The sequence below is a fragment of the Mustela nigripes genome, chromosome 2, assembly GCF_022355385.1.
Source record: "Mustela nigripes isolate SB6536 chromosome 2, MUSNIG.SB6536, whole genome shotgun sequence".
NCBI lineage: Eukaryota > Metazoa > Chordata > Mammalia > Carnivora > Mustelidae > Mustela > Mustela nigripes.
In genome coordinates, this window is record NC_081558.1 from 161487006 (window position 1) to 161513391 (window position 26386).

Below are 26386 nucleotides of genomic sequence, written 5' to 3' on the forward strand. Positions count from 1 at the left end.
AGGTAAATGAATGAGCGTTCAGATGTCTGCAGTTCCAGCCACCATCTGACTGAAATTTTGTGAGAAACTCTAAGCAAGAACATGCTAGTAATAAACGACTGCTGTTCACGTCAGCTGTTAAGTTCGGAAGATTTGTTATGCAGAAATAGGAAAGCAACAGATTTTAATACTTGGAAGTAGGGCGCTACTTTAACAAAACCAAAAACATGGCAGTGGCTTTAGGCCCAAGCTACATGCAACCATTGGAAGGGCTCTGAAGAGAGAGCTAACAACAAAGCTTGATAGACTTCAAGAAGACTTTTGGCACACAACTAAAGGAACGTTAGGAAAATGCTGTCAAAGCTGAAGGAAAGGGAATCTCACCATATAGTGAGAAAAGTTTAGTAGCATTGTTGTCTGTGATGGTACGGAAAACATTATATGTATAATGAAATGGTCTATTTACCTAAGGAGATTTCTAGGCAGAATATTCTTAAGTGCCTACTAAGTTTTCTTTAAGCTGCATATGACAGAGAGAGATGTTCTTTTTTAGTAAAGGAAATGTTTAATATTCTACATCAGTTTACCCTAGGATAAACTGAGAAGTGTGCCCCTTCTCCTAAATTGAAAGATTTTGACAGTTTATAAAGATAAAATTCTGAGAAACCTACATGGAAATAGATCTTAAGGGTTTTAGATCAGGTGGATGGAATATAATGAATCAAACAAAACTCGCTCCTACAGATGTACTATGTCAAGATTCTCGATTCAATATATTAATTTGACTGGCTACTAGTAGCTCTAAGAGTTCAGTTAGATGACTGACATACAGGCCCAAAGATGAACTACACTAAATGAAGGTGAAATTCTAAATTTCTTTGGAATACCAAAGAGGAAAGTATCTTTAGGCTTAAGGAGATCAGACGTTAAAGTAGATTTCTTACGTAAGGTTTATTTTAACCACGCCTCAACTGTACCTGGCAGGCGCATCCTGAGAACATTTCTTGACCAACTTCTGCATGAAATGCATTCACGAGGGGCGCTCTGGCATCCTTGAAGAGTCCTGTGGTGGCTCTTCTCTGTAAGCCAAGAGGGACAGTGCTGCCAATGTAGAATCCATATGTATTTTACAGTTCTCCCCACCTCACTTTTACTCTACACCCTCAGGCATTCTTACTTTCAAGATTACTAACGATACACCTTCATTCTTTCTCTACCTCTGTTCTCAAAAGTTGCTCCTCCTTATGTCCCAATCTAATGTTTTTCTATGAGTTCCCATGTCTTAATTAGAAAAAAGAAATAAATCAGAAAATATGTGCCCACTATCTGAAAAATCTATACAGTATAAACTATTTAAGGTTAAAAAAAATCACATTAAAAAAAGGTTAAGTGACCCATAAGGAAAATAGCAGGAGATTGTCTTCAAATTTGGAGGCATGAATGTTATAATACCCGATTTTGATAATCAAACAAGGTCATCTCCTTTTATTTGAGTTGTATCACTTTGGATACCTACTTCTCGCACCAGTTCAGGGTATTAAAGAATCAAAATTTCTGCATTTTGACTCTTAATACAGTTAAACACTTGCAATAGTGTTTTGGAATTTTTATCTAAAATAAAGGTTAAACTTAACAGAAAAATTCCTTTATCTCTAAACCTCCAAGATAGTGTCAAGAATCATTCCCAAGCTTATGGCCCACTGATATACATCTAAGGGTCTCACGAGAAGATATTTATTATTGGTAATAAATAACATTTCTCCCAACAATAGCTAGCCCCCCAAGGTCCTGGAGACCTTGCTTCCGAAAGTCCTTGGAGACTTACATCATCCATAATCCTCTTTGTCCTCACCCACCCCCAAGTCCACCCCTACTCTGCCTTTAAAAATTCTGTCTGTAATCTGGTTCAGGGTCCAAGTCCCTACTCTGCTGTGTCAGGTATACTTGGGCCCAAGCACAAGCTTGTCAAATAAACCCTTGTTTGACTGCATAGGTGCTTGGCTCCTTGGTGGTCAGTCCCTCAGACGCGGAAACTCGGGCATAACAAATCGACTTAAGAAAATCAATATAACTGCAAGAAAGAGGTCTAGATTAACAAAACAATCCTTTATCGCTGGCTGTCACACACACACACACACACACACACACACACACACACACACGAATGGAAGCAAACCACTTTAACCAATGTAGGACGTAAGACAAAGAGATTATAATCCAAAAGCACTTGATACTTGCCATCCTGGAATATTGCATTTTGTTCCAGAGAACATATTTCATGAGAAATACTAAATTAGAATTTTCTCAGTGGAGAGAGAGACCAGGGAGGGAACCAAAACTATATCCTAAAAAAACCAGTGAAAGATAACTGGGGCACAGTCCAGTCAGTTGTAGAAAATAGTGAGAACAAGTCAGAGAGCTTGAAGTATTGGGAAAGCTATAAAACAGTTCCTGGAAGGGTTGTTGTAAACATTTAAGGGACGTATGAAAAGTATCTGGATTAAAAGAAATTATGTTAATAGATGCAGCTTTAAATGCTGAAAGGAATTTTAAGAATTATAGAAATCAGAATCAGGACTAAGCTGGAAAGAGGCTAGATTTCTAATTTTCTAGGAATTTTAACTATCAAAAATGAAATCTAGTACCTTATGAGGTAGTGAAATTGCTAATGCAAGTGTTTTAAGTTGAGGCTGAGTTACCACCTTCTTAGATATTGTTGATGGAAATCTTGTCTTGGGTGGGAATCTGGGCTATGAAACCGCAAACGACATTTTCAGCTCCAGGGCAACGACTCCCATTTGCCTTATGCCACCCGGACTACTCTCTTCCCTGGCAACTTAGCTGACCCATGATGTCACATTCCCCATTTTTTTTTTTTTTTTTTAAGTACCATGTGGATCATAGGCAGTTAGTTAGTTCACTACAGGGGGCTGGGAAAAAACTACTGTTAAGCACAGGATTACTCAGTTATAGAAAACTTTAAAATAAAAATACAAATGGGTCACTTCTTGTGGAGCCAAGAACCATATCACATATTCATTACAAATCCTTTTTGTAAGAATTTTAATGAGGACAGTTTTTGGCACTTGGGCTTCTAATCACATATAGTAACATAGTACTATAAGAATAGTAAATAATGAAAACTATTGAGCAAACATGGAAAATAATTCAAGTATAAATTAATTGTGTAAAATTAAATATAAAAGTAGACTTATAAGTAGGAATCATTACTAATTATGTCAACATTTAGTACTTTAGACTTTAGCCAATCTAATGGGAGTGTAGTGACATTTCACTGTGGTTTAATCTGTATTTCTCTTAGTACTGTCAAGCTACAGTACCACAATGGTGTCAAGCTACTTTTCCTGTGTTAATTGACCATTAGCATATCTTCTTTGATAACAAGTCTATACAAATCTTCTATTTTTTTAATTGAATTGTTGTCTTCCTATTATTGAATTTTAAGACTTCTTTATTTATTCTGGATATAATTCTTTTGTCTGATCTATGTGTTTCAAGTATTTTTCCCCTATCTGTGGTTTCCCTTTGTCTTCTTAATGGTATCTGGAAGATCAAACATTTTTACTTTAATGATGCCTAATTTATCACTTTTATTCTTCTATATTCTATATTTTTCTGTTCTCGTACAATTATCATGTTTAGCATATGTGTGTGTATGCACGATATATGGTTATACAGTTTAACATGCAGTACCTAGCTCAGCGGTACAAAACCACAGTAACATTTTCAACTTTGTAGCTACTTTTCCTTGAATAGAGCCTGCAATTTCTCAGGTTCTACTTAAAAATAAAGCTGTTATTTTACATCATTTTTCTAAAGGTATATTTGTGGTTTCCATGGGAACATATACATCAGTAATGAGGAATTTAAATGTTTCAAACAAATACATTTACATGGCATCTCTTTTAATAAACAGGATTGATAGCCTAAATAATTACTGCCCACCAAAAAGCTGAAATTGAGATTATTACCTTTTGTAAGTGCCAATGAATTTAAAGTAGGAATCATTATAAAGCTAAGTATTTCCTTTTAAAGACCTTTTACAATTCTCATTCGTCTAAAGTTACTTAGGTGTAAGAAATATTCTGCAGTTAGCAAGTTTTATATCTCATCTAATTTTCATTGTAGTTAAAGCTGCTGTAAAGATATCATTCAAAGCTTCAGTATCTATGTGAGCTGTCAGTTATAATTGTAAACCAACCATAAAACAATGTATAATTTGCATTTACAGAAGAGAACTTTTTTCTTCTTTAAAAAGAGGCAAAAAAAATTTTTTAAGTAATTTTTGCTTACATCAAATTGCTTTTCATAAAGACTCAATAGTGTCTGAAAATGCCAAAAGACCTTGAAATTAAACTCAATGGAAACATGTACAGAATAGAGTTGGCTACCTCTAAAGTACGTGCTTTTGGTAACTCATTAGCTAACTAATCAAATATATAAGTATATATATATATTTTAAGTTAACTACACATACATATTTTATTTGTACACTCAGAATCACATTAAGATATCTATGAATATGGCTGGTTCCAACTAACTCCAATGTTACATTTTAATCTACCTCCTATATTATTTTCTTAAGGTAAAAAAGAAACAAGAGAAAGGAGTAGGAGGGCCTTAAAATTAAACTTGATTTCCAATGTAGAAATGCCTCCAATAAGATACAACAAAAGACGATAGTGGAGTCCTTTAAACAAGAACAGTTGGGAAATGTATTTGACCTCTTGATTATCTGTCCCATTATCATATAGACCTAATTACTGGAGAGGTCTTCTTTATCATAAGTATTCAAATCTATGTTCTTATCACCTTCTGATCCTAATTTTGTTGTCTAAAACTACAATGAAAAATACAGTCCCCAAATCAATTTAACAATAGTAAATAATCATGGAGCTTAGCTCTGTGTGGGGGTAAAAAAGAAAACAGAAAAGCAACTATGTAGTCATAGATATGCTAAATGAACTTGAAGCCAAGGAGAGGCTGCCCCAAAATGTGCCACTTTGTTATGCATATTATTTTGAACTGAAAACAATGAAAGCCTAAAAGATTCAGGAAGAAAATTTTGCCTTTCCAGTCCCTTCCAGCTGCCAAAAGAATTCAGATAGGAAGACAGCTATCACCATAGATACGGAAGATAACTACATTACAAAAGGAACTAGGTACTAGATCCGGAGAAACCGAGCAAGCCCTGTTTGATCGAAGTCTTCTATGTCCCATTGTTTCTAAGTGGCCCAACAAATAATGTGTTTACCAAACATTTACTCTTTTTGATCTTCCTGATCTTCCTGTGAATTGCTTTCCTTCCCTTTGAAGTCCCAGACCCCTCCCCCTTCTCCCAAGTTGAGAATGACAGGTATACCACACATTACCAGGCTCTCTTTGTAGTGTCATGTTTGCATGGATTCCTGGTACATACAAAATTGAATTTGATTTTCTCCTGTTAATTGATCTCAGGTCAATTTAATCCTTAGTCCAGTTAGAAGAACCTTGTAGGGTAAAGAAAAATTTTTTCCTCCTGAACAAACTCAAGCTGGGTCTCAAAAAACAAGAAACTGACCTAAGAATTCATCATAAGGAATGATCCCTTCTTACATCTGCATTTGCTAGTAATCAGTACACAAAGATATGTAATGGGAGGTGTTTGTAAATATGGAAATGATTATAATAAAATGATTTTTAAAAAATAAAGGCATCAAAGATTCAAACTAAAGTGCTACTCTGGATAAGTTTCCCATCCCTCCCAACAATATCTTATTAATTCCTCAATAATAAAATGCTATTTACTCTGAAATACAAATTAAACTTTTAATTCACATGTCCAAGGAAACAGATGCTACTTTGAGGCTTATTTCTTCTTAGACTCTAATTCTCAAATAGCAAGCAATATTTTAAAAAACAAAAACAAAACCATGGAGTCAATAATAGATTAACTGCTTGCCCCACACATATTTCTAATTAAGCAAATATTAGTAAAGCAAACAAAGGAGATTACTGTACATAAAACTGAGGGAACAAACATCTTGGTTGAAAATATGTGCCAAAGAATCAACAAAATAAATTTGGGATTTGGAGTCCTGCCACAATCAAACTTAATCAAACCAGTGGTGAAAACATGATCTCTGAGGAAAGAAAGTGGTAATCCTGTTTACTATCAGGCCCAGGAACAAGAAATTTGCATACAGTAGCTTGTAAATATGGAAAGTTACCTGACAAGATGCCAAGACACACTGGGTGAGACAATCACATACTCATATAAGAAAACAGAATAATTTAGTGGCTCTAGGTCAAATGACTAAGGTTAATTTACTCAAGGATAAATTGTGGTCTTGACTACCCAAAACAAACTCTTCTGGATGTTTTTCCATCTATTAGATTTTTTTTAGTTTCTTAATTTGGGGCATTTTAAAAACTTATAAAACAACAAGATATTGAATTTAATTTAGTATTTCTAACTGATGTCTAATTTGTGGCACTTTTAAAAAAATTAAGGCCTATGTTTTATTAGTAATTTTTTTTAAACCAATGAACTTTAGAAACATTTAAATTAGTTAATTCAAACATGCTTTCTTCAAACTTAAGAGGTTTCAAACATAAATTTTAATGAAAATGTTCATTCTAATTTTATCTAAGATATGTGAATAGATTCAAAAACAATCAAAAGTATGTTAAGTATTCAGGGGCTACCTAGGGACTCAGTTGAGTGTCTGACTGGATTTCGGCTCAGATCATGATCGCAGGGCCATGAGATTGAGCCCCACATAGAGCTCCACAGCTGCCTCCATGCTCAGTGGAGAGTTTGCTGAAGATTCTCTCTCACTCTCTATCCTTGTGCCTCCCCCCAACCCTATGTGTGTTCTCTAAAATAAGTGAATCTTTAAAAAAAAAAAAAAGTATTCAGTAAATCTGTCATGAAATGAACTGGTTTCAAATGAAGTGACCAATTACCCATGTTCTGGTTTTTCCTAAAAATGTCTTACACTATTTTCTAGTGGAAGGGCTGAGGGTAGGCTGCCCCAAGATGGGTCATTTAGGCATGTGGGTTATTTTGAGCTGAAGGCTATCAAGACTGTGTGCTCCAAGAGAAAATTTGACCCTTCCTTAACTATACAGAAGAATCTAAATTATACAGAGAATAAGGGTTATTACCAGAGATAGATTTTATCTGAGTAACCTGTCTACATGGCAGGACAAATATTTATTTACCAAACATTCTTTTTCATTTTCCTGTAAGTTGCATTGCTTCCCTTTAAGTCACTGAACCCTACTCTCTTTCTTCTTAGTTTAGAATGACATATACCTCATTTTTCTTATCTCTGGAACTTCCATGTTTGTAGGGATTCCCTATTAAATTTTATTTTCTCTTGTTAATCTGTCTCATGTCGATCTGATTTTTAATCCAGCTATAAGGATCTTTGAAGGGATAGGAATTCTTGTTCCCTAGTTACTACACCATTTTATGAAAATAAAAAATTAAATAAGTGATATAATTCATAGCAAGTCATAAAATTAGAACCCAAGGTTATTCTCTATTTCTTAGAGTTCTCTAAATAAGATGGCTATCTCCAATTACACTTTGGAAAGTGACTATCACAATACAAGTACTTTTACAAGTACTTATGTTCACACTGGTACATTTTTTTCTAAGTTAAATATTCTTATCAGCTTAGGAAGACTTTTTTTTAGAGGAGGCTGAGATGTAAGAGCCATTTTGACTATGGGAAGAAAGCACTTTGAATTTAACGATCAGAAATGGAGGAGGCTATTAAGGAACTGGGGTAAAGGCATGAGACTAACAAGTCAGATGTACTAGGGAGATCTCTCAGACAAACAGCAGTCTCAAAATTGGGGTTGGTGCACTGGGGCACATAAATGTGAAATCAAAACATTCCTGGAAATGCTGGGATAAAAGATTGCTCTGCCAATACCTAGGAGAGTTTTGATAATAATAAATAGCCTGAGAGAGTTTCCCCATAGTATTTTAATGTCAACAGGTAGTAACAGATATTAGTAAATTAATTTCTATTATTAATCTCTGTTACTATTCTCTGCTAGGAAATCAAGCACTGTGAGGGGCATCAAGACCCCACTGGCACTGCACACATCACAATTTGAAGGCAGATGCCTAAAACGACTCTCCATTTAAGTCAGTTTGATTTAACCTAGGACTCCATAATTGAATCTACTTTAATGAAAGAGTGTTAAAAAAGGGGGAAAAGGTCGCTCAGCAATGCTTACCATCATTCATCAAATGAATGAATGAACAATGTAAGTTTAGACATAGTGTTAACATTTAACTTAAATAATATATTATTTACATTATTCTCTCAAAAGCTCATAGGGAGCCTTTACTCATTTCTTGTTTGTTGTAACTTGTCAAAAGAACTTCAGGAAAACAAAACAAAACCAAACAAAAAGCCCCACAAACAAACAAACAAACAAACAAAAAACAATTGGCCAGGACTAAAATCGAGACTAAGTAGTCAAATTTAAAGTAAAATTAGATTAATGTCCATGTAAAGATTTAATTCACAAATAATGAAAATGTGTATTTCCTGAAAACAATTTACTTTGTTTTGCATATTTTAAATAACTCAGTTCTCTGTCCAAACTTTTCTACATAAAGAGGAATCACCTTCCAAGGACCCCTAGGTGACTGAGTCAGTCAAGCTTCTGCCTTTGGCTCAGGTCATGAGCCCAGGGTTTTAGGATCCAGCCCCACCTTGGGGAGTTTGCTTGTCTCTCTCACCCCCTACTCATGTGCATGCTTATTTCTCATTAATAAATAAAATCTAAAAAAAAAAAAAAAAAAAAAAAGTAATCACTTCCAAAAAAGGAAATCATGACCTTTTAAATAAAGGCGACTATTAGGTCCTCTAAAATTTGGGAGGAAATTTCACTCAGCCTAATGCATTTAACTTCAATAGTTCTTTTACTTTGACTTACTCATGAGTCAGTCATGAGTTGCCCTTAATTAAGACCTATAGTTTCCTGATGGCAGTATGAATTTAACACGGGTATCAAATAAACCACTCAAGATTTCATGTTCTGATTGTATCTCAAGTATGAATAGTCTAAATTTAATTCTTTACAAAAACCAAGGAAAAAAACACAATTTAAGTAAATTAATGGTTAGAATACTACCTTTATACCTGAGTTCCAAGTAGCACTGAGCCATTATTTTGTTTCCCCAAAGTTTAGTGTTACACCTGAGTTAATGGTTCAGACTTTAACATACTTTATGAGGTACTTAAAAAACATTTTGGTGATAACATTAAAAAGTTGAGGTTCATTTCCAGTTATTATGGATAGTGATAATTCTTTGGAAATGATAAATTATTACAGATTGAGATCTTGGTTATATATCTTGCTTAAAAACAATGATAGACTGGCTATAAAACTTCCAAACTGTTTAAAATAAGCTTTCTAGATATTACACAGGTAGAAGGATGAGGTAACATTGTATATAAATTCTGACATCTTTCATGTTCCCCCAGAATTCCTGGAATTATCCTCAACTAGCTTGGGAAATTCCAACTTCATAAACAATTTTACTATCTCTGCAACTCAACAATGACTGAGTAGCCTCTACACAGAGCAGTTTATCAGATCTCAAGAAAGATTACAAAGGCAATAGTAGTCATGGTTTTCAATTCGAAAGACAAAAAGTAGAAAAACGGGAGAACCACAAACATATTTGAGAATAGGGAGTATGCAATTTTTATAATGAATTAGTTCTTAAAACTCAGTGTTAAAGATTTGAAAGGAAGAGAAAGGATAGTATATTTATAACATCAAACCAAGCGGAATTATACTATAAAGTTTTATGAAAAGGTGTGAATTGGCTGTTCTCTCTTCTGGATTGTTCAGGGTCTCCTAAAAGGCCAACATTTTAATTTTCTTATATTAATCATTTTTTTATTTATCCATTTATTTTTTGGTTATTGAGTATTGGTGGCTAGAATGAAGCCAGTTCTTTTTGATAATTTAAACTTCATAAAATAATTCAGTCAGTAGGAGAAATAGTTCTGAGTGTACTGTTGCATACCCAACTTTTTCTGTTTCATTTTTGGTTTTGTTCTCCTGTCTTTATGATGGGCCGGCTGGGAAACCCGGGCTCCAAAATGGCGGATCTTCCCGCCAACCCTCTCCAAGATGGCGGACTTTCCCGCCACCCTCACTGCAGCCTCCGCGTCACCGCCGCCCCATACCCTCCGATCACCGCATACCTTGCTTTATATGGACGCAAGGCTATGCCCTACCTCAACCCGATGAAAGGACCTGGCCAACTCCCTCCCAGCGCGACTTCCCCGACTCACCATCTCTCTCCCCCCACTCTCTCTCTGAGTCGCGGAACCTCGCCGGAGGGTGCTTGCAATAAAGTTCATCTCTCGGATCCATTTGCCTCGTAGGCTTTTTTTCACTATCATCGGCAGGAGCAACCTAACACTTTATATAGTCCTAACTCACTCAGGCAGTTCAGCTACAAACCAGAAACAGACTGCAATGAGAATGAAAGTCCTAAGTTTTTAACTTCTTTGAGAAAATCACATAATCAATGTGCTGATACTGGTAATACCACTAAAAGTACTGACGTGCAGTTAAAAACTCAGAAGTTTTATCAGTTAGAAATCATCACTCCAGGTTTTCTGGATCAGTGGTGGTTTATATGTATACAGTAAGTCTAAAATAAATTTTCTTAGAGTAATTCTACAATTTACAGCAAGTCAAAATAACTCAGTCTCAACCTTCTTAATTGTAATAATATTATTAGATTCCATTTGATTCTACTAAAAATAAGTGAACAATATCCCTCTAAAACATTTTTTCTCTGTGATAATTACTGTTTAATACAGAGATGAATAAAATATATAAAAAGATAGTGGCTAGTTAGGTGCTATGGGCCACAAAACACTATTAGAGGAGCCAAGTCTTCCTAATTTCCATATTTCTCAGATGAGGTGAGAACTACTCATACTATGTATATATCCTGAAGATACTAGATACTGAAAGAAACTAGTGACTAAGCAAAATTACTGTCTTTAAATTAATTAAATTTCCGGGCGCCTGGGTGGCTCAGTGGGTTAAGCTGCTGCCTTCGGCTCAGGTCATGATCTCAGGGTCCTGGGATCGAGTCCCGCATCGGGCTCTCTGCTCAGCGGGGAGCCTGCTTCCTCCTCTCTCTCTCTCTGCCTGCCTCTCTGCCTACTTGTGATCTCTCTCTGTCAAATAAATAAATAAAATCTTTAAAAAAAAATTAATTAAATTTCCTATTTAGTTATGAAGTTTATACAGGAAAAATAAAGAAAATAATGTATCATAAAAATGTTTTAACTAATATTTTAATAGCAATTAGCAAAAGTAGGTATTATTTCCCCTACCCCACTGAAGAAAGCATGGCCTCACAGTGTCATCATGTATCAACTTCATCAAAATTAAAAAATTTTTGCCCTTCAAAAAATCAGTTAAGAGTATTACAAACAAGAGAATGATAGAAAATATTTCCAAATCATGTATCTGACAGAAGACTAGTCTCTAAAATGTCTTATTCTATTTGGGCTGCTATAACAAATTACCATGTACTAAATGGTTTAAAGAACATTTATTTCCACAGTTCTGGAGGCTAACATTTTAGTTCTTGGTAGACGCCCTCTTCCTGGTTTGTGATGGCTACATTCTTTGATCTGCACAGAGCAAAGAGCAGAGAAAGAAGTTCTCCCTTGTCTCTTCTTAAAAGGGTGCTAATCCCATCATAAGGGCTCTACCCTCATTACTTAAAACCTCTCAAGGGCCCCACCCTCCAAATATCATCACACTGTGGGTTAAGGTTTCAGCATGTGAGTTTGAATACATGTTTGGACACAAACATGTAGTCTATAATAAAGCACTTTCAAGATTCAACAATAAGAAAGCAATTCAATAAAAAAATGAGCAAATATTCAGACACTTCACCAAATAAGTTAAATGGATGACAGATCAACAAGTAAAAAATATGTTCCACATATGAGTAATTAGGAAAAACATACAAGTCAAAATCAAAATGAAGCACAACCACACATCTATTAGAACATCTGAAATTTTAAAAGTCTGATCATAACAAATGGTGGTAAGGGTACAGCGCAACTCATACACCGCTGGTAGGAACATAAACAGGAAAACTGCGGAGGATGACAACTTGGCATTTTCTTAAAAAGTTACACCTTTTAAGTTGCACTGACCATATGATCCATTGATCCAAACCTAGATGTTTACTCAAGAGAAATGAAAACATATATTTATGCAAAAACTTCTATACAAATGTTCATAACAGCACTGCTTGTGATAGTAAAAAAATGGAAATGGTGCAAATGTCCATTAATAGGTAAATTTAAATAAAATGTAGTATATCTACATGGTACACCTATCTAAAAAAAATAAACCACTGACCAACACCACATGAAGGAATCAAAATCAAAACCATTATGATGTGGAGGGAAAGAAGTGACACACACACACACATACACACACACACACACAAAACAAACAAACAAAAAAGGATTATATGATTTATTATATAAAATTTGTGAACATGTAAATTAATAGAGACAGAAAGTACATCTAGTGTTTGGGTCCCTAGGGATGTGGAAAGGGAGCAAGGGCATGACTAGAGGGTAAAATACAAAGGGGCATCAGGAAACTTCAGAAAATGATGCATGGTGCATGATGGATACATGCACCTTTTTAATTGCAGTTATGTTTTCCTAGTGTGTATGTATATTCATGAGTATATTTGTATATTGTGTTTGTGTATTTTATGTAAAACTATCAAACTCACACTTTAAATATATACAATCTGTTGCATACCAATTATAAAGTTAATAAAGTTTAATAAAGTTCTTTTTTAAAAAAGAAAGAAAAAAAGATGTCATCATAGGAATTTGTCTATTCCTCACTAAAATGTAAGCTCCATAACGACAGTACTTATTTTTTATATCTTACTATGTATTCCCAGTACTGGCACATAAGAAATATTCAAGGAATATTGGTTTGATAAATGAATGATGGAGAAAAAATAAAATAGAATTCTGAATCAAAAAAGTAGACACCGTACCTTTTAATTTCATTTCAAGCACTACAAAATTTATAATAAAAGTATCAATAATTTCCAAAGGAAATATATGCTGAGTTTTCATGAATCAAGTACTATCAGTTTTATTCTTCTAAAATAATTTCACTGCTTGGTCTCTAATATTTTGATTAAGAATTATATAGTTTACTTTTTAATAATAATAAGAGCAAACTCATAGTACTTTCTATCTGTCAGGCATGTTCTAACATTTTCCATTTTCTAAGAATGTAATCTATGGTGATTTATTATGTTCTATTTTCTTTTCTTTTTTTTTTATGGTTCCATATGTTCTATTTTCTATGTTCTATTTTCTAAGGATGTAACCGATGGTAATTTATTAATCCATATAAAACCTTGGGTTTATCTTTTTTGCATTTATCAGATTGATTAGCAAGAGCTTTTAGTGAAGATACCACTCCTTTATACTCCCTTATACTTCAAATATTGTACCTATATTTCATTTGAATATATCATTGGTTTCTTTTTTTTTTTTTTAAAGACTTTATTTATTTGCCAGAGACAGAGGGAGAGAGAGCGAGCACAGGCAGACAAAGAGGCAGGCAGAGGCAGAGGGAGAAGCAGGCTCCCTGCCGAGCAAGGAGCCCGATGTGGGACTTGATCCCAGGACCCTGGGATCATGACCTGAGCTGAAGGCAGCTGCTTAACCAACTGAGCGACCCAGGCGTCCCATATCATTAGTTTCTAAATCATGGTTTCTTCCAAGCTTTATTGATCACAAAATTCCCCCTACCCCATAGACCAGAGTAAAGCCCCATAATTCTTTGACTACTTTTCTCAATAATTGCCACTAACTATTAATTGGAGGCAATATGTAAGATGCAAACTTTTTTTGCCATTTGAGGGCAAAACCATGCTAGAAATACTCTATATTCATTTACTTGAAAATAATCCATTCAGTCACATAGTTTTCTCTAATTTGGATAAAAAATGTTATTTCTTCTGTCATCTTTCTCTCTCCCTTCTCCCTGACCACAAAGCCTATAACTACTGTTAGTATCTGAATAGACAGTAAAATATCTGGATAGACAGTAAAATATACAGATCCTGGGAGAAAACCAGAACACTGATGATAATTAACAAAAGCAGCTAATCTAAAAAATATTATTGGAAAATGGTAGTGATGTGTTTGAAAGATGAATTTTGAAAGGAAATAATGCAAATGTATAAAACACAGTACTAGTAGGTGGGCAGGTTCAAGAATAAAATATGGCATGACTGGTAACAATTAAGATATTTGGAAGACATATCTCCAATTCTAGAAATTGTTAGTCCTCAAAAAATTAAAAATAGAGCTACCCTATGACCCTGCAATTGCACTACTGCTTATTTACCCCAAAGACACAGATATAGTGAAAAGAAGGGCCATATGCACCCCAGTGTTCATAGCAGCAATTTCCACAATAGCCAAATGGTGGAAAGAGACAAGGTGCCCTTCAACAGACAAATGGATAAAGAAGATGTGGTCCATATATACAATGGAGTATTACTCAGCCATCAGAAAGGATGAATACCCAACTTTTGTATCAACATGGATGGGACTGTAGGAAATTATGCTGATTGAAATGAGCCAAGCAGAGTGAGTCAATTATCACATGGTTTCCTTACTTGTAGAGCATAAGGACTAACATGGAGGACATTGGGAGATAGAGAGGAGAAGTGAGCTGGGGGAAATCGGAGGGGGAGACAAACTATGAGGGACTGTGGACTCTGAGAAACAAACTGAGGGTTTTGGAGGGGAGGGGGTTGGGGGAGGAATGGGCTGACCCGGTGATGGGTATTAAGGAGGGCACACATTGCATGAAGACTGGGTGTGGTGCATAAACAATGAATCTTGGAACACTGCATCAAAAACTAATGATACACTGTATGGGGACTCACATAACATAATAAAAGATAAAAAGTAAAAAATAAATAAATAAAATAAAATCAGAGTTCAAAAACATTTGATCCCAATCATAACAGCATTTCATTTTTATCTTATAATATGTCAATGGAAATATAAGATTCACTTTACTAAACTTTTTGTACCACAAATTTGGATACCAAGAAGCAATGTATATATAATTCACACTGGAATTAAAAGAAAAAAGTTTCATTATCTACTTATTAAACGTTTAAATGATCATAATTTTGTCCAATAAATAAGCACACACAAGAATGAGAGCTTACAGGAAAAAATGGCCTATTAAGACACTTGAAAAGATGCTAAAACTCACTACTAATGAGATTGCAAAATTAGAATTTTATATGCACATTCTTTTTTTACCTATTAGATTATCAAAACTCAATTGGAATACACATGCTGTTAGGAAGGATGTAGAGAAATCGACGCTTTCAAGCATTACTCATAGGAGTGCAAAACAGTGCAATATTTATAGAGGACAATTTGAAAGAATCTATCAAAGTATAAACACATTTACTATTTGATATAGCAAGAGCAAATCTAAAAATTTATACTGAAGATTATACCTGCATAGAAGCAAAATATCATACACATAAAGTTATTCCCTGCAGCATTATTGGTTTGTTAAAATATTTTGACATTATAAACTATGTAATATATGCATATTAGAATCTTCTGTAGACATTAGAATGCAAATGCTCTGCATCCCAATAAAAAAAGATCTTCAGTAAGTCTTCGGAGGAATGGTAAAACATTTAACGATATCTACAGTTACATTTTATACAAGAAAAAATAAGATGGGTGTGTATTGTTTCCTTTCTATGCTTAAATAAACCATATTAAGACAATCAAGAAATTCATAAAAGTGATTTTCTGTAGAAGGTGCTTTAGAAAACACCTTTTCATATTGTTTTGTATGTATTATCTACTCAAAAGCATATGTAGAAACACTTCCTTTACAACACTCTGCATAAGCATTTACAAAAATTTACTAAAGAATGTGATATACCATAATGAATTATTGGGGGGAAAATCTTAATTTTCCCAGATAGTAAATTCTATTGAAGTATTGCCATAATCAATATGACTGATAACAATATTACAGTCCAGTAATTCAGGTTTTCAACTGATTTCTATTTTCTTATGCTATAAAGTCACTGACAGGAGTAAAAGCCCTGTAGGAAAATTATAAAGTACAGAAAAAATACAACATAGAACAATATTCACAGAGAAGTTGAATACATAATCATTATTAATATTTTAGAATATTGCTATACAGTCTCTTGGTTCCCTTTGATCTTTTTCATACACAATATATTGATACCTGACACCGATGTTAGCTAAATGGACATTAAATATACTGAAACATAGCGATGTATCTGGGACAGAGATATTCTAGAATATCATAGACTGAAAAGAATACAAAGAGGGGGGTTTGATTCTTTTTTCACTTTTGCATTCAAAAAAAATTTTTTTTTTCTGAGTTCTGGAATTTTTTTTTTATTAATTAAATTTATTTATTTTCAGCATAACAGTATTCATTATTTTTGCACCACACCCAGTGCTCCATGCAATCTGTGCCCTCTATAATACCCACCACCTGGTACCCCAACCTCCCACCCCCCCACCACTTCATTCCCCTCAGATTGTTTTTCAGAGTCAATAGTCTCTCATGGTTCACCTCCCCTTCCAATTTCCCCCAAATCCCTTCTCCTCTCCAACTCCCCATGTCCTCCATGATATTTGTTATGCTCCACAAGTAAGTGAAACCATATGATAATTGACTCTCTCTGCTTGACTTATTTCACTCAGCATAATCTTTTCCAGTCCCATCCATGTTGCTACAAAAGTTGGATATTCATCCTTTCTGATGGAGGCATAATACTCCATAGTGTATATGAACCACATTTTCCTTATCCATTCGTCTGTTGAAGGGCAGAAAGATTCCCTTCTTTTTTTTTTTTTAATAAACATATATTTTTATCCCCAGGGGTACAGGTCTGTGAATCACCAGGTTTACACACTTCACAGCACTCACCAAAGCACATACCCTCCCCAATGTCCATAATCCCACCCCCCTTCTCCCAATCCCCCTCCCCCCAGGAACCCTCAGTTTGTTTTGTGAGATTAAGAGTCACTTATGGTTTGTCTCCCTCCCAATCCCATCTTGTTTCATTTATTCTTCTCCTACCCACTTAAGCCCCTATATTGCATCACCACTTCCTCATATCAGGGAGATCATATGATATCTATGCCCCCAACGTGGGAGCAGCCAACTATATAAACCAATTAATAACAAAATCAAAGAAACACATGAACAATAATACAATAATAGTAGGAGACTTTAACACTCCCCTCACTGAAATGGACAGATCATCCAAGCAAAAGATCAGCAAGGAAATAAAGGCCTTAAACGACACACTGGACCAGATGGACATCACAGATATATTCAGAACATTTCATCCCAAAGCAACAGAATACACATTCTTCTCTAGTGCACATGGAACATTCTCCAGAATAGATCACATCCTCGGTCCTAAATCAGGACTCAACCGGTATCAAAAGACAGCATTCAAAAATTTTTTATTGGGTAACTACAATGTGCTAAGCAAAGTGTTGTGCCCTAAGACTACAGAACTAAGCAAGGGAGACATGATCCTTGCCTTCATGCCTAAAGCTTAAGGTCTACAGCAGAGGTTCTCAGAAATGGGGCATCAGGATTCCCTTATACTTTAAAATTTTGAGAACCCATTTACATGGGTAGTAACTACCTTAACTACCTTAGTAACTACTTATATTTATCATATTAAACATTAAAACTAAGAAAATTTTAAAATATTTCATTCATATAAACAGGATAATATGTCACAAACATCACCTTTTACATGAAAAAAATAACCATGTTTTCCAAAATAAGGATTGGTGAGAAGAGTGGAGTTTTATTATTATTTTTTAACAGTTTTGCAAATCCTTTTAATATCTGAGTCAAGAGAAGCAAGCTTGATTTTCGTATCTGCTACATCATTCAATCTGTTGCAACAGGTTGTTTGGTTGGAATACATGAAGAAAAAATGGCCTCACAGAGATACATTGCTAGAAAAGGGAGAGACTTTAATATTGCTTTCAGACAACTGAGAAAATTTTCCTTTGCTACTATACCAAAACTCAACAAGTAGAAGTTTCTCAGGGTTAAGTGCTAGTTGCCATCTGAAAACAGACCAATGAACTTTTCATACTCTCTTACATGAAAATCCATACATTTATCTTATACTTTGAATGGATATTTTACCCGTGTCATTATAACAGTGTACATTATTAGTCATTTGGCAATCACTGGTTCACTAAGTTATGCAGACATTCCAAACATTGGTACTTTCTATGATTAAATACACACACACACACACACACACACATAAATAAAATTCACTAATTTCCTCACCAATGTCGATGCCATGATTGCAGTTACAGGTTTTATAGAAATTATAATTTTTATTTGGACTCTTAATTTTTCATTGGTAACAAATACTGTCAGTTATTTGAGTGACAGGTTCAGTTCATTAATTTGTGAGAAAATGTTCAGTTCATTAATTTGTGAGAAAATGTTACTCAAGCCTGAATGGCATAGTTTGTTAGTTATTCTTTTATGTAAAAATGGTGTTCCACAAAAAAGGCAGCTAAGTTTAGCTTGGAATTCAGTCACAGAGCACTTTATGCATATATCCCATCTAATCACACAGAATATTACTACACACATACACATATACAAGTATCTGAAATCATGAAAACTGATCTGTGTACTCTAACATCTGAAACACTGTTCATAAAACACTTACAAGCTTGTTAAAAATTTTAAAAATTACCAAAAATCAACTGACATAATGGTTACTTCTGCAAATGTGGTTACTAAGGAGGGGAAAAAAAAAATCTCATAATATTTCAAGAGATTAGAAAGCTTTTTTTTTTTTTTTTTTTTTGCTTCAAACAAGACGAATTTATTATCTTGTAGTTCTGGAGGTCAGAAGCTTTACATAAGTCTTACTAGGCTGAAACTAAGCTGATAGCAAGTCTACACCCCTTCCTAAGTCTCTAGAAGAGAATTTTTTTTGCAAGTCAAGTAACAGTATCTATTTCATGAAATTTACTAGACCTGACTTTCAAAGAATAAATGCTATTTTCAGTTGAACTAAGTATTCTAAAAGATATACATTTACATCCAGATTTTTTCCCATATCAGAAATCAAACTCTATTTGTTACGTATATTCTTCCTGAAAATGATTCCTTGATTATTTTAGTTGGTTTGGGAAATATTTTTTTCATATCAGAGTATTCAACTCCCAATACAAGGCCAAAATATCGCATTATTCATAGAATGGAAATTGTTGTCCAAAATTTTAATATAAATAAATTTTATATCAGTGTTCAGAACTTCATGCTGGATTTGAAGCTGGATGAGATTAAAAAAAAGCCCCACTAAACTATAAGCAACATTGGTCAATCTGAAAAATACTGGTCTTATAATAGAGTGCAAAAGCAATTTCTAGAACAACATGTATTCTATGGTCACATTTGTGTTAAAAAATATATTTGTAGATGTGAATATGGATGATATACACATAAAAGTAAACTCATGGAAAAAAGTGTGGGAGAATATTTAAATTCATAACAGTGGTGATCACTGGAGAAGGAAATTAGGTTTTGTGATGGAATTATGAAAAGGGACTTTCACAGTTGACTGTAAATTTCTGTAGTTTCTAGTTTTTCTGTTGTTCTAAGAATATACTTACGGATTACCTATACAACGTTAATACAACATAACAAAACGTAAAATACATTTTAACGTCATTAGTTAGTATTTGTTTCCTAAATAAAGACCCAACTTTTGTGGGATTATTACCTAGCACGTGACAAGCTAGTAGCATTTCTTTTTTTTTTTCATTTATTTATTTTCAGCATAACAGTATCATTATTTTTTCACCACACCCAGTGGTATTTCTTTTTTTTTAAACGATTTTGTTTGTTTATTTGACAGATAGAGATCACAAATAGGCAGAGAGGCAGGCAGAGAGAGAGGAGGAAGCAGGCCTCCGGCTGAGCAGAGAGCCCGATGAGGGGCTTGATCCCAGGACCTGGGATCATGACCTGAGCTGAAGGCAAAGGCTTTAACCCACTGAGCCACCCAGGCGCCCCGCAAGTGGTATTTCTTAATTAATCTTTGCCTTCGGGCAAAATATTCCTTTTTCCTTCCCTCATACTTATGCATGCTTCCATGCATCGTCTCTGCAGTATGGTGATAGCTACCACTCAAGGAAACAGCCTTTTCACTATACCAGGACACATTGTCTTAATTTACATTGAGAACAGAACTTCTCAGGGATGAGTGTTGGCACCATTCCCACAAAAGCAACAGTTACACAAGGTAGACAAATGTGGGTTGTGAGGAAATGCTTCCTTTGAGGCTTCCCAAGAATAGAATAGTGATGAGTAGAAGAAGTTGCACTCTTCCTTAAAGTCATGGAAACATTTGGGAGCATGGCCTAGTGACCTAGTTACCTAGGTCAATGACTTCAAGCAGGAATTACCACATCATTTTAAAGGTGAAAAGTCATCTACTGAAGTGAAGTGGAACATTAAAAAGGCATTTAGTATTACAACATGCTGTCATTGCACGAAACTAAATTGGATAGTAATAACACACTCACGTATTTCTTAGTAACTGAGATACAGTTCTATGTACGTTACATTTTGAGATCACATTAATTAAAACACAAACAGCCATATAATTAATATATGACATTATAATGGATGAATCATAACAAATTCTTACTGATGGATAATAATTTTAGCTTAATTTATTCTTTATTTTTTGGGGGGATAGATGGCATGTGCAAAAATGTGCTCATGCAGCTAGTGGTGGGGGTGAGTGAGGGAAAGCGAGAATTTTAAGCAGGTTCCATGCCCAGGATAGAGCTGGAAGTGGGTCTTGATCTCACAGCCCTGAGGTCATAACCTGAGCCTAAATTAAGAGGCAGGTGCTTAAATGACTGAGCTACCCAGTTACCCCTAGCCTAATTTATTCTTAAAAGAATACAAATAATTTAATAATTCTATAATTTAGAGAATTAGGAGTTATTTCATCTCCAACTCAAGTTCTTACTCTCTTAAGCAAAATGACAGCAAATAGTTAACTCTCAGCTATATTTTATAAAACTAGTTGTATAGCTATAAGATAGAAAAAAACAATCATGTTTTTCACCTGCTTAATTTCAAGGTGAGGAAAAAGTCACAATGTTACTAAATTGTCTCTGATTCCCAAAGTCCAATGTTTGTTATTCATTGCAGGTGCTCTCCTATCAATTTTCTTTCTAAACATTCCATTACTTTTCCACATGGCTCTTCATTTCCACCCAGGTTTATGCTTTTGAGTATGCAATTTACTACAAATCAAATTACTCTAATCAACAACTGAGTATTTGCATCGATGTATCATAACTCCCACCTCCAAAGGCCAGGAAGGCTTCCCTAACTCCAAGCTAAAAATTGTAGTTTCTAGCATTGTCAACTCAAATCATCCAAGAAAGATCTTCCTTTTGTGTTTTTTTGGTAGCAAATACATACATAGCAATCATATTTTTTAAACTAAAACCAAGGACACATGATGATCAAAACCAAATAATTTTTCTCTAATCCATAAGCTTTTATAAATATTTAATTTGAAGGTATTAAACAGTAAGTTATATAATCAATTGATTTTACAGACAGGAATGAAATTATATGCAGTTAGGGTCATCCTAGAAAATTACCAACAACATTCTAAGAAAATTCCCAAAACCGAATCTAGAAATTCTCTGATCAATTACTAGCTTTGTGGAGGGAGAAGACAGCTTGCTTTCTGCAGCAGTTAACAACAGCTCTAGCTAAATATTTTGTTGACATTTCACACTACTTGTCAAGTTCATTTATTTGCCAAGAGGGATGTGAGGCTACACTCTTTCTCTGAAAACAAGGAGTCTGAAAAGATGGCATTTCTTCACCCCTCAGACACCATGTTCTGTAAGACAACAGAGCCGGTGACCCCTGTCAATGAATGTTCTTTTCCACCCCCTGCTCAGGCAGGAGACTGACTATCTGGTGAACTAAGATACAGAAGTTGAAAAAATCTTAACACATATATTTCCATGGAGTTTTCCCACCAAATTAAATTAATTTGTGGACAAATAATTTGCCTTACTTGAGCTGAAGACACAAAACATATCTTTGGAGGAAAATATTATAGAATATTCCACAGGTAAAAACAAAAACAAAACCCCAGTACAGGGTTAAAGCCCCAAAAGGTACATGGATGTGAGAGGAAAAAAAAAAAAACCAAAACTACTAATGCTAAGAATAAAAGTATTCAAATATTCTGATGGATTCAACTTTCCCAAGGAGAGCATATTAATCTAGATATAGCACATAAGATAGAAGCATTTAACCGATACTTTCACATGAGTTATTATAAACTGATTCCAGAAGAAAATTTTAAATGATCATAAATGTAATATGGGACCAATATTCATACTCAGAATTTTAAACTGGAATATAAACCTTTCATTGCTAAATAAAGCAATGCTAAAATTTAGACTTTGAGTATGCTGAAAAGAAACAAAAATAAAATACATACTCCAAGGAGAAAAAACTCTTCATCATACCCTACCAAAGGCATTCAATTTTTCTTTTATATAAAAATGCATATTATACAGCGATTCTGTATGTCAATAAAACTGTTTTAACAGTAAGTCTTTGGCCATAAGCTTTTAGTAAAAATTTTTACTCCTAATACAGTGTTGATTTGTCCTATCTACTCTGGCTTCACATCTTTTCTTACTAATTTGTCAACAGTTTATCCTTTAAATGTTTCAGAGAAATGATTATGTGTTATTATGCAACATTTAATGTATAATGACTAGATAATACTCAAATAATATGCATTTTCTCATATTTTTAATTTCATTTTAAGTACAATCATGAACACATACCTGATATAGAAGGTCTTTTTGAGGCAAGGGGGGAGATCGTTCTTCATACATGGGAGGTGGTTTATGTGTGGGTGGAAGGTCGATCCTGCATTAAAAAGGTTAATAAATGTGATTGCAACATTTACCAAAAAAAAAAAAAAAAAAAAAAAAAAGGCAAGAAGAAGGGGGAAAACAATCAAGGTTCTCAAGTTTTGTGGATACTTTCCTCACACTAATATTTATATTAGTGCACATGCTTAATTCATTTCTTATATTTCCACTAACCTATCATAGATCGGGGCGGGGGAATCCTGGTTTTAAACTTCCAATGTTTAAAACCAATCTAATTGATTCATTTAAAGAAGTAACTCAAATGAAAGCATGTTTCTGAAAATTAATAAAGTAACCAGTAAATAAGTAATCAATTTACTTCAGTAAATTCAATAAATACACATTTTTCCATCAGACTATGTCTACCATATTTTAAAGATAGTCAAATGTATGCAATGGAAGGCAAAGTGTCATAAAAGTAATTTAGAAAACTGTATCTTAAAATGATAATGAAAAGAAATTATACTGCATTTTGGAAATACTTCCAAAACTAATTTTCAAAACCCACAATTACACTTAGAATAACTATGATGCAAATTAAGATTTTTCAATCTAAAGACCATTATAAATCTTGTCACCTGAAATAAACAAAGAGACCATTACATCCTCAAGGAATATTTATTTTTGCCAATATAACTTAATAAAACTTTTAAAAAACTTTCATATATTTAAGTATTGTTATAATAAAAACAAAGTTAAGTATATCTTGTAGCTCTCTGCATTTTAGAAAACAATTTTTAATAAATTCTTATAGTTTTGAAGTTCACAGATAACTAATTTTCAATTCATGTGATGACTAAATCAAACAAAATGTCACCTATATTAAAAAATAAAAAGAATGAAATCTATAAAGGCCAAAGTAATTACAAATTCTCTGTGGTCTAATAACTTCTCAATGTGGGCATGAAATAATAATTTTAAATGAACAGAACTCAAATGACAAATAAAATGGTTACATGGATGTAATTATTTAGTCTACTAGTAAATTATATTTTTGAAATTATAGAAATGGCTGAGATAACTTGGAAACTAAAATGAAGTTAACCACATGCTACTCTTGAAATAGTAAAGAACTATAAGCATAATTGTAACTATAAATATTATAACTATAAATATTAAAGAATCAGTGTTACAGGTGTTGCACTGAAAAGGTAATTTGCACTCCTTTGAAAGTAATTATTTCCTTTCATCTAATGAAAATCACAGCAAATTTATAGCTCCAAGGTGCCATCAGTCATTTGGGTGAGAAAACCGAGGCCCATGGAGGCAATGTGACTTGTTCAGGATCATACCACTAATTTGATCATGATAGAGCTGAGACTAACACTCCGTTGTCTTTAAGAAGATCTATGCTATACCTGTGTCAGATTAGAGAGGGAGAGTCACATACAAAGAATTTATGAAGACAGAAGAAATACATTCTTTGAGAGATAACCTCATGTCCAAATACAAAAATATTAATAACTATGTAAGAAATAATGCCATTTGTATAAAAGTCACAGTTCATCAACAACATCATCTTATTCTACTCATCACAACCATAGAAGGTAAAGAGGAAAGTATTATTTACATTTCACAGATGAAGCAATAAAAGCTGTTGATGGAATTCAGTGAATTGGGACATTGTTCTTTTGATTCTAGGGTGAAGTGCAATTTATGCTTTAACATTCTAGCTCAATGACTAGGCCCAAAATATTGCTTTCTCTTTAAATAAAAAAGTTGCACATTTTGTAACTCACCAAAATAAAAAATATTTAAGGAAAAAAGCTTTAAAACTAGACATATTTGATACTTCTTGGCAGTTCAGAGTAAGATCTAGCTATACATAAGACTGGCATATACAATCTGGAGGAGTTAAACTTAAGATATTTTGAATCTCTCTTTCAACCATAACTCATCAAAGACCTGCATTTTTATTCATAAGGCAGAACAAAAGAAAAGTGCCATTACATTATCATTTAGAAAGATGTCCAATAAATTTTTTGGTGAAAAAGGTGTCTAATATATTTGTCTCCAACAACCCCATGACACTATTTACCTTGACACAGTCTGATGAAACCACAGTCATCTCACAAAGATCTAACAGTATCTTTATTCCCATCCCTCAGACATTTCACAGCTATAAGCAGCTGTAAAGATAAAGCCTGACTTACACTGAATGGTGAACACAAGCAAAAAAGTTACCTACACTTTGTCAAGATAGGATGGTCTCTTTTTTCGAGGAGTCAGCAGGACAGTCACAAAGACAGCAATGATGAAAAGAGCAAGGACAGCTCCAATTACAGCTCCAGCTACGGCTATGGAAGAGGTCTGCTTAAATGGGACATCTGTAAAGCAACCAAAATTAGGCTTTTCAAACAATTTTTTAAAAAAGAGTTCTTGAGTTTCCATACCCTAATTTCTAAAATGTTCAACGACTGATTGAAACATGTTACCCAACAGCAAGATTAGAGAACCCCCAATTTGATTATTTTTCGTAGGATTATGCTAACCCTGTTCTTCCTTGCAGGATGTCACCTTAGCACTTCAGCTTTGCTTTTTTTCCAAGTTATGAAAATAATATCCCCAGTCAGACATCAACAAGTTTATCTATTTTCTATGGGCAAGGAATGTCTGAAGAGAAGACAGAGAAAAGGATGAAAACTATTTTAAATTCCTACTCTAAAAAATAATTTTTTTCATTATTCTCAGTTAACCAACAATATACATTTGCCATTTTTATTCTAGTAGAACATAAGAGAATTTCTATTAAGGAAACCAAAGGATTACAAGAAGGGGCAAACCAAAGACATAAAAAATATCCCAGATCTAATAAGTACGTTGAAAATTACACTGTATGTTTTTACATAGAAATCTTCCCTTAACTCATAAACATTTAATACAAAGTCCACTGAAGAGAGTGTCTTTACTACACAATTAAATGAAAAAATCTTCCCCATCCCTTGTTTGTAAACACACTACGTAATTTCTAAATACCAATTTCTCTTTCCTAGTCTGTACCATAAATTTTGTTAAGAAAGTATTTTAAAAACATATTTATCAATTTTTAGCAATTATCACTTCATACAATCCTGAAAAGTCACTCTACTTTATGAACATCCAAATAAGGGAATTAAGGAATTTACTAAAACTATTGTTATCTATGTGCTTTCAAATGTAAATGTTATGGGTATGACAATACAATCAACCCTTACATGTAAATATTACTTTGATAATTTAAGTGACATCAAACTTTTTGAGTAACTGCC

The 26386-nt window shown here is 33.9% G+C and overlaps 1 protein-coding gene across 2 annotated transcripts in view; it reads right to left on the minus strand.

Annotated features, from left to right (window-relative positions):
• NECTIN3 (nectin cell adhesion molecule 3) overlaps positions 1-26386 on the minus strand; it is a 131405-nt gene that overhangs the window by 27109 nt on the left and 77910 nt on the right. Inside the window, exons 6-8 of one of the 2 annotated variants that reach the window (XM_059392007.1) lie at positions 25327-25465; positions 23049-23133; positions 957-1058 (exon numbers count right to left, since the gene is read on the minus strand). In XM_059392007.1, coding sequence (XP_059247990.1) covers positions 957-1058; positions 23049-23133; positions 25327-25465 — 326 coding nt within the window. The remainder of the gene's footprint in view (positions 1-956; positions 1059-23048; positions 23134-25326; positions 25466-26386) is intronic. The other variant, XM_059392008.1, reaches the window with a different exon arrangement.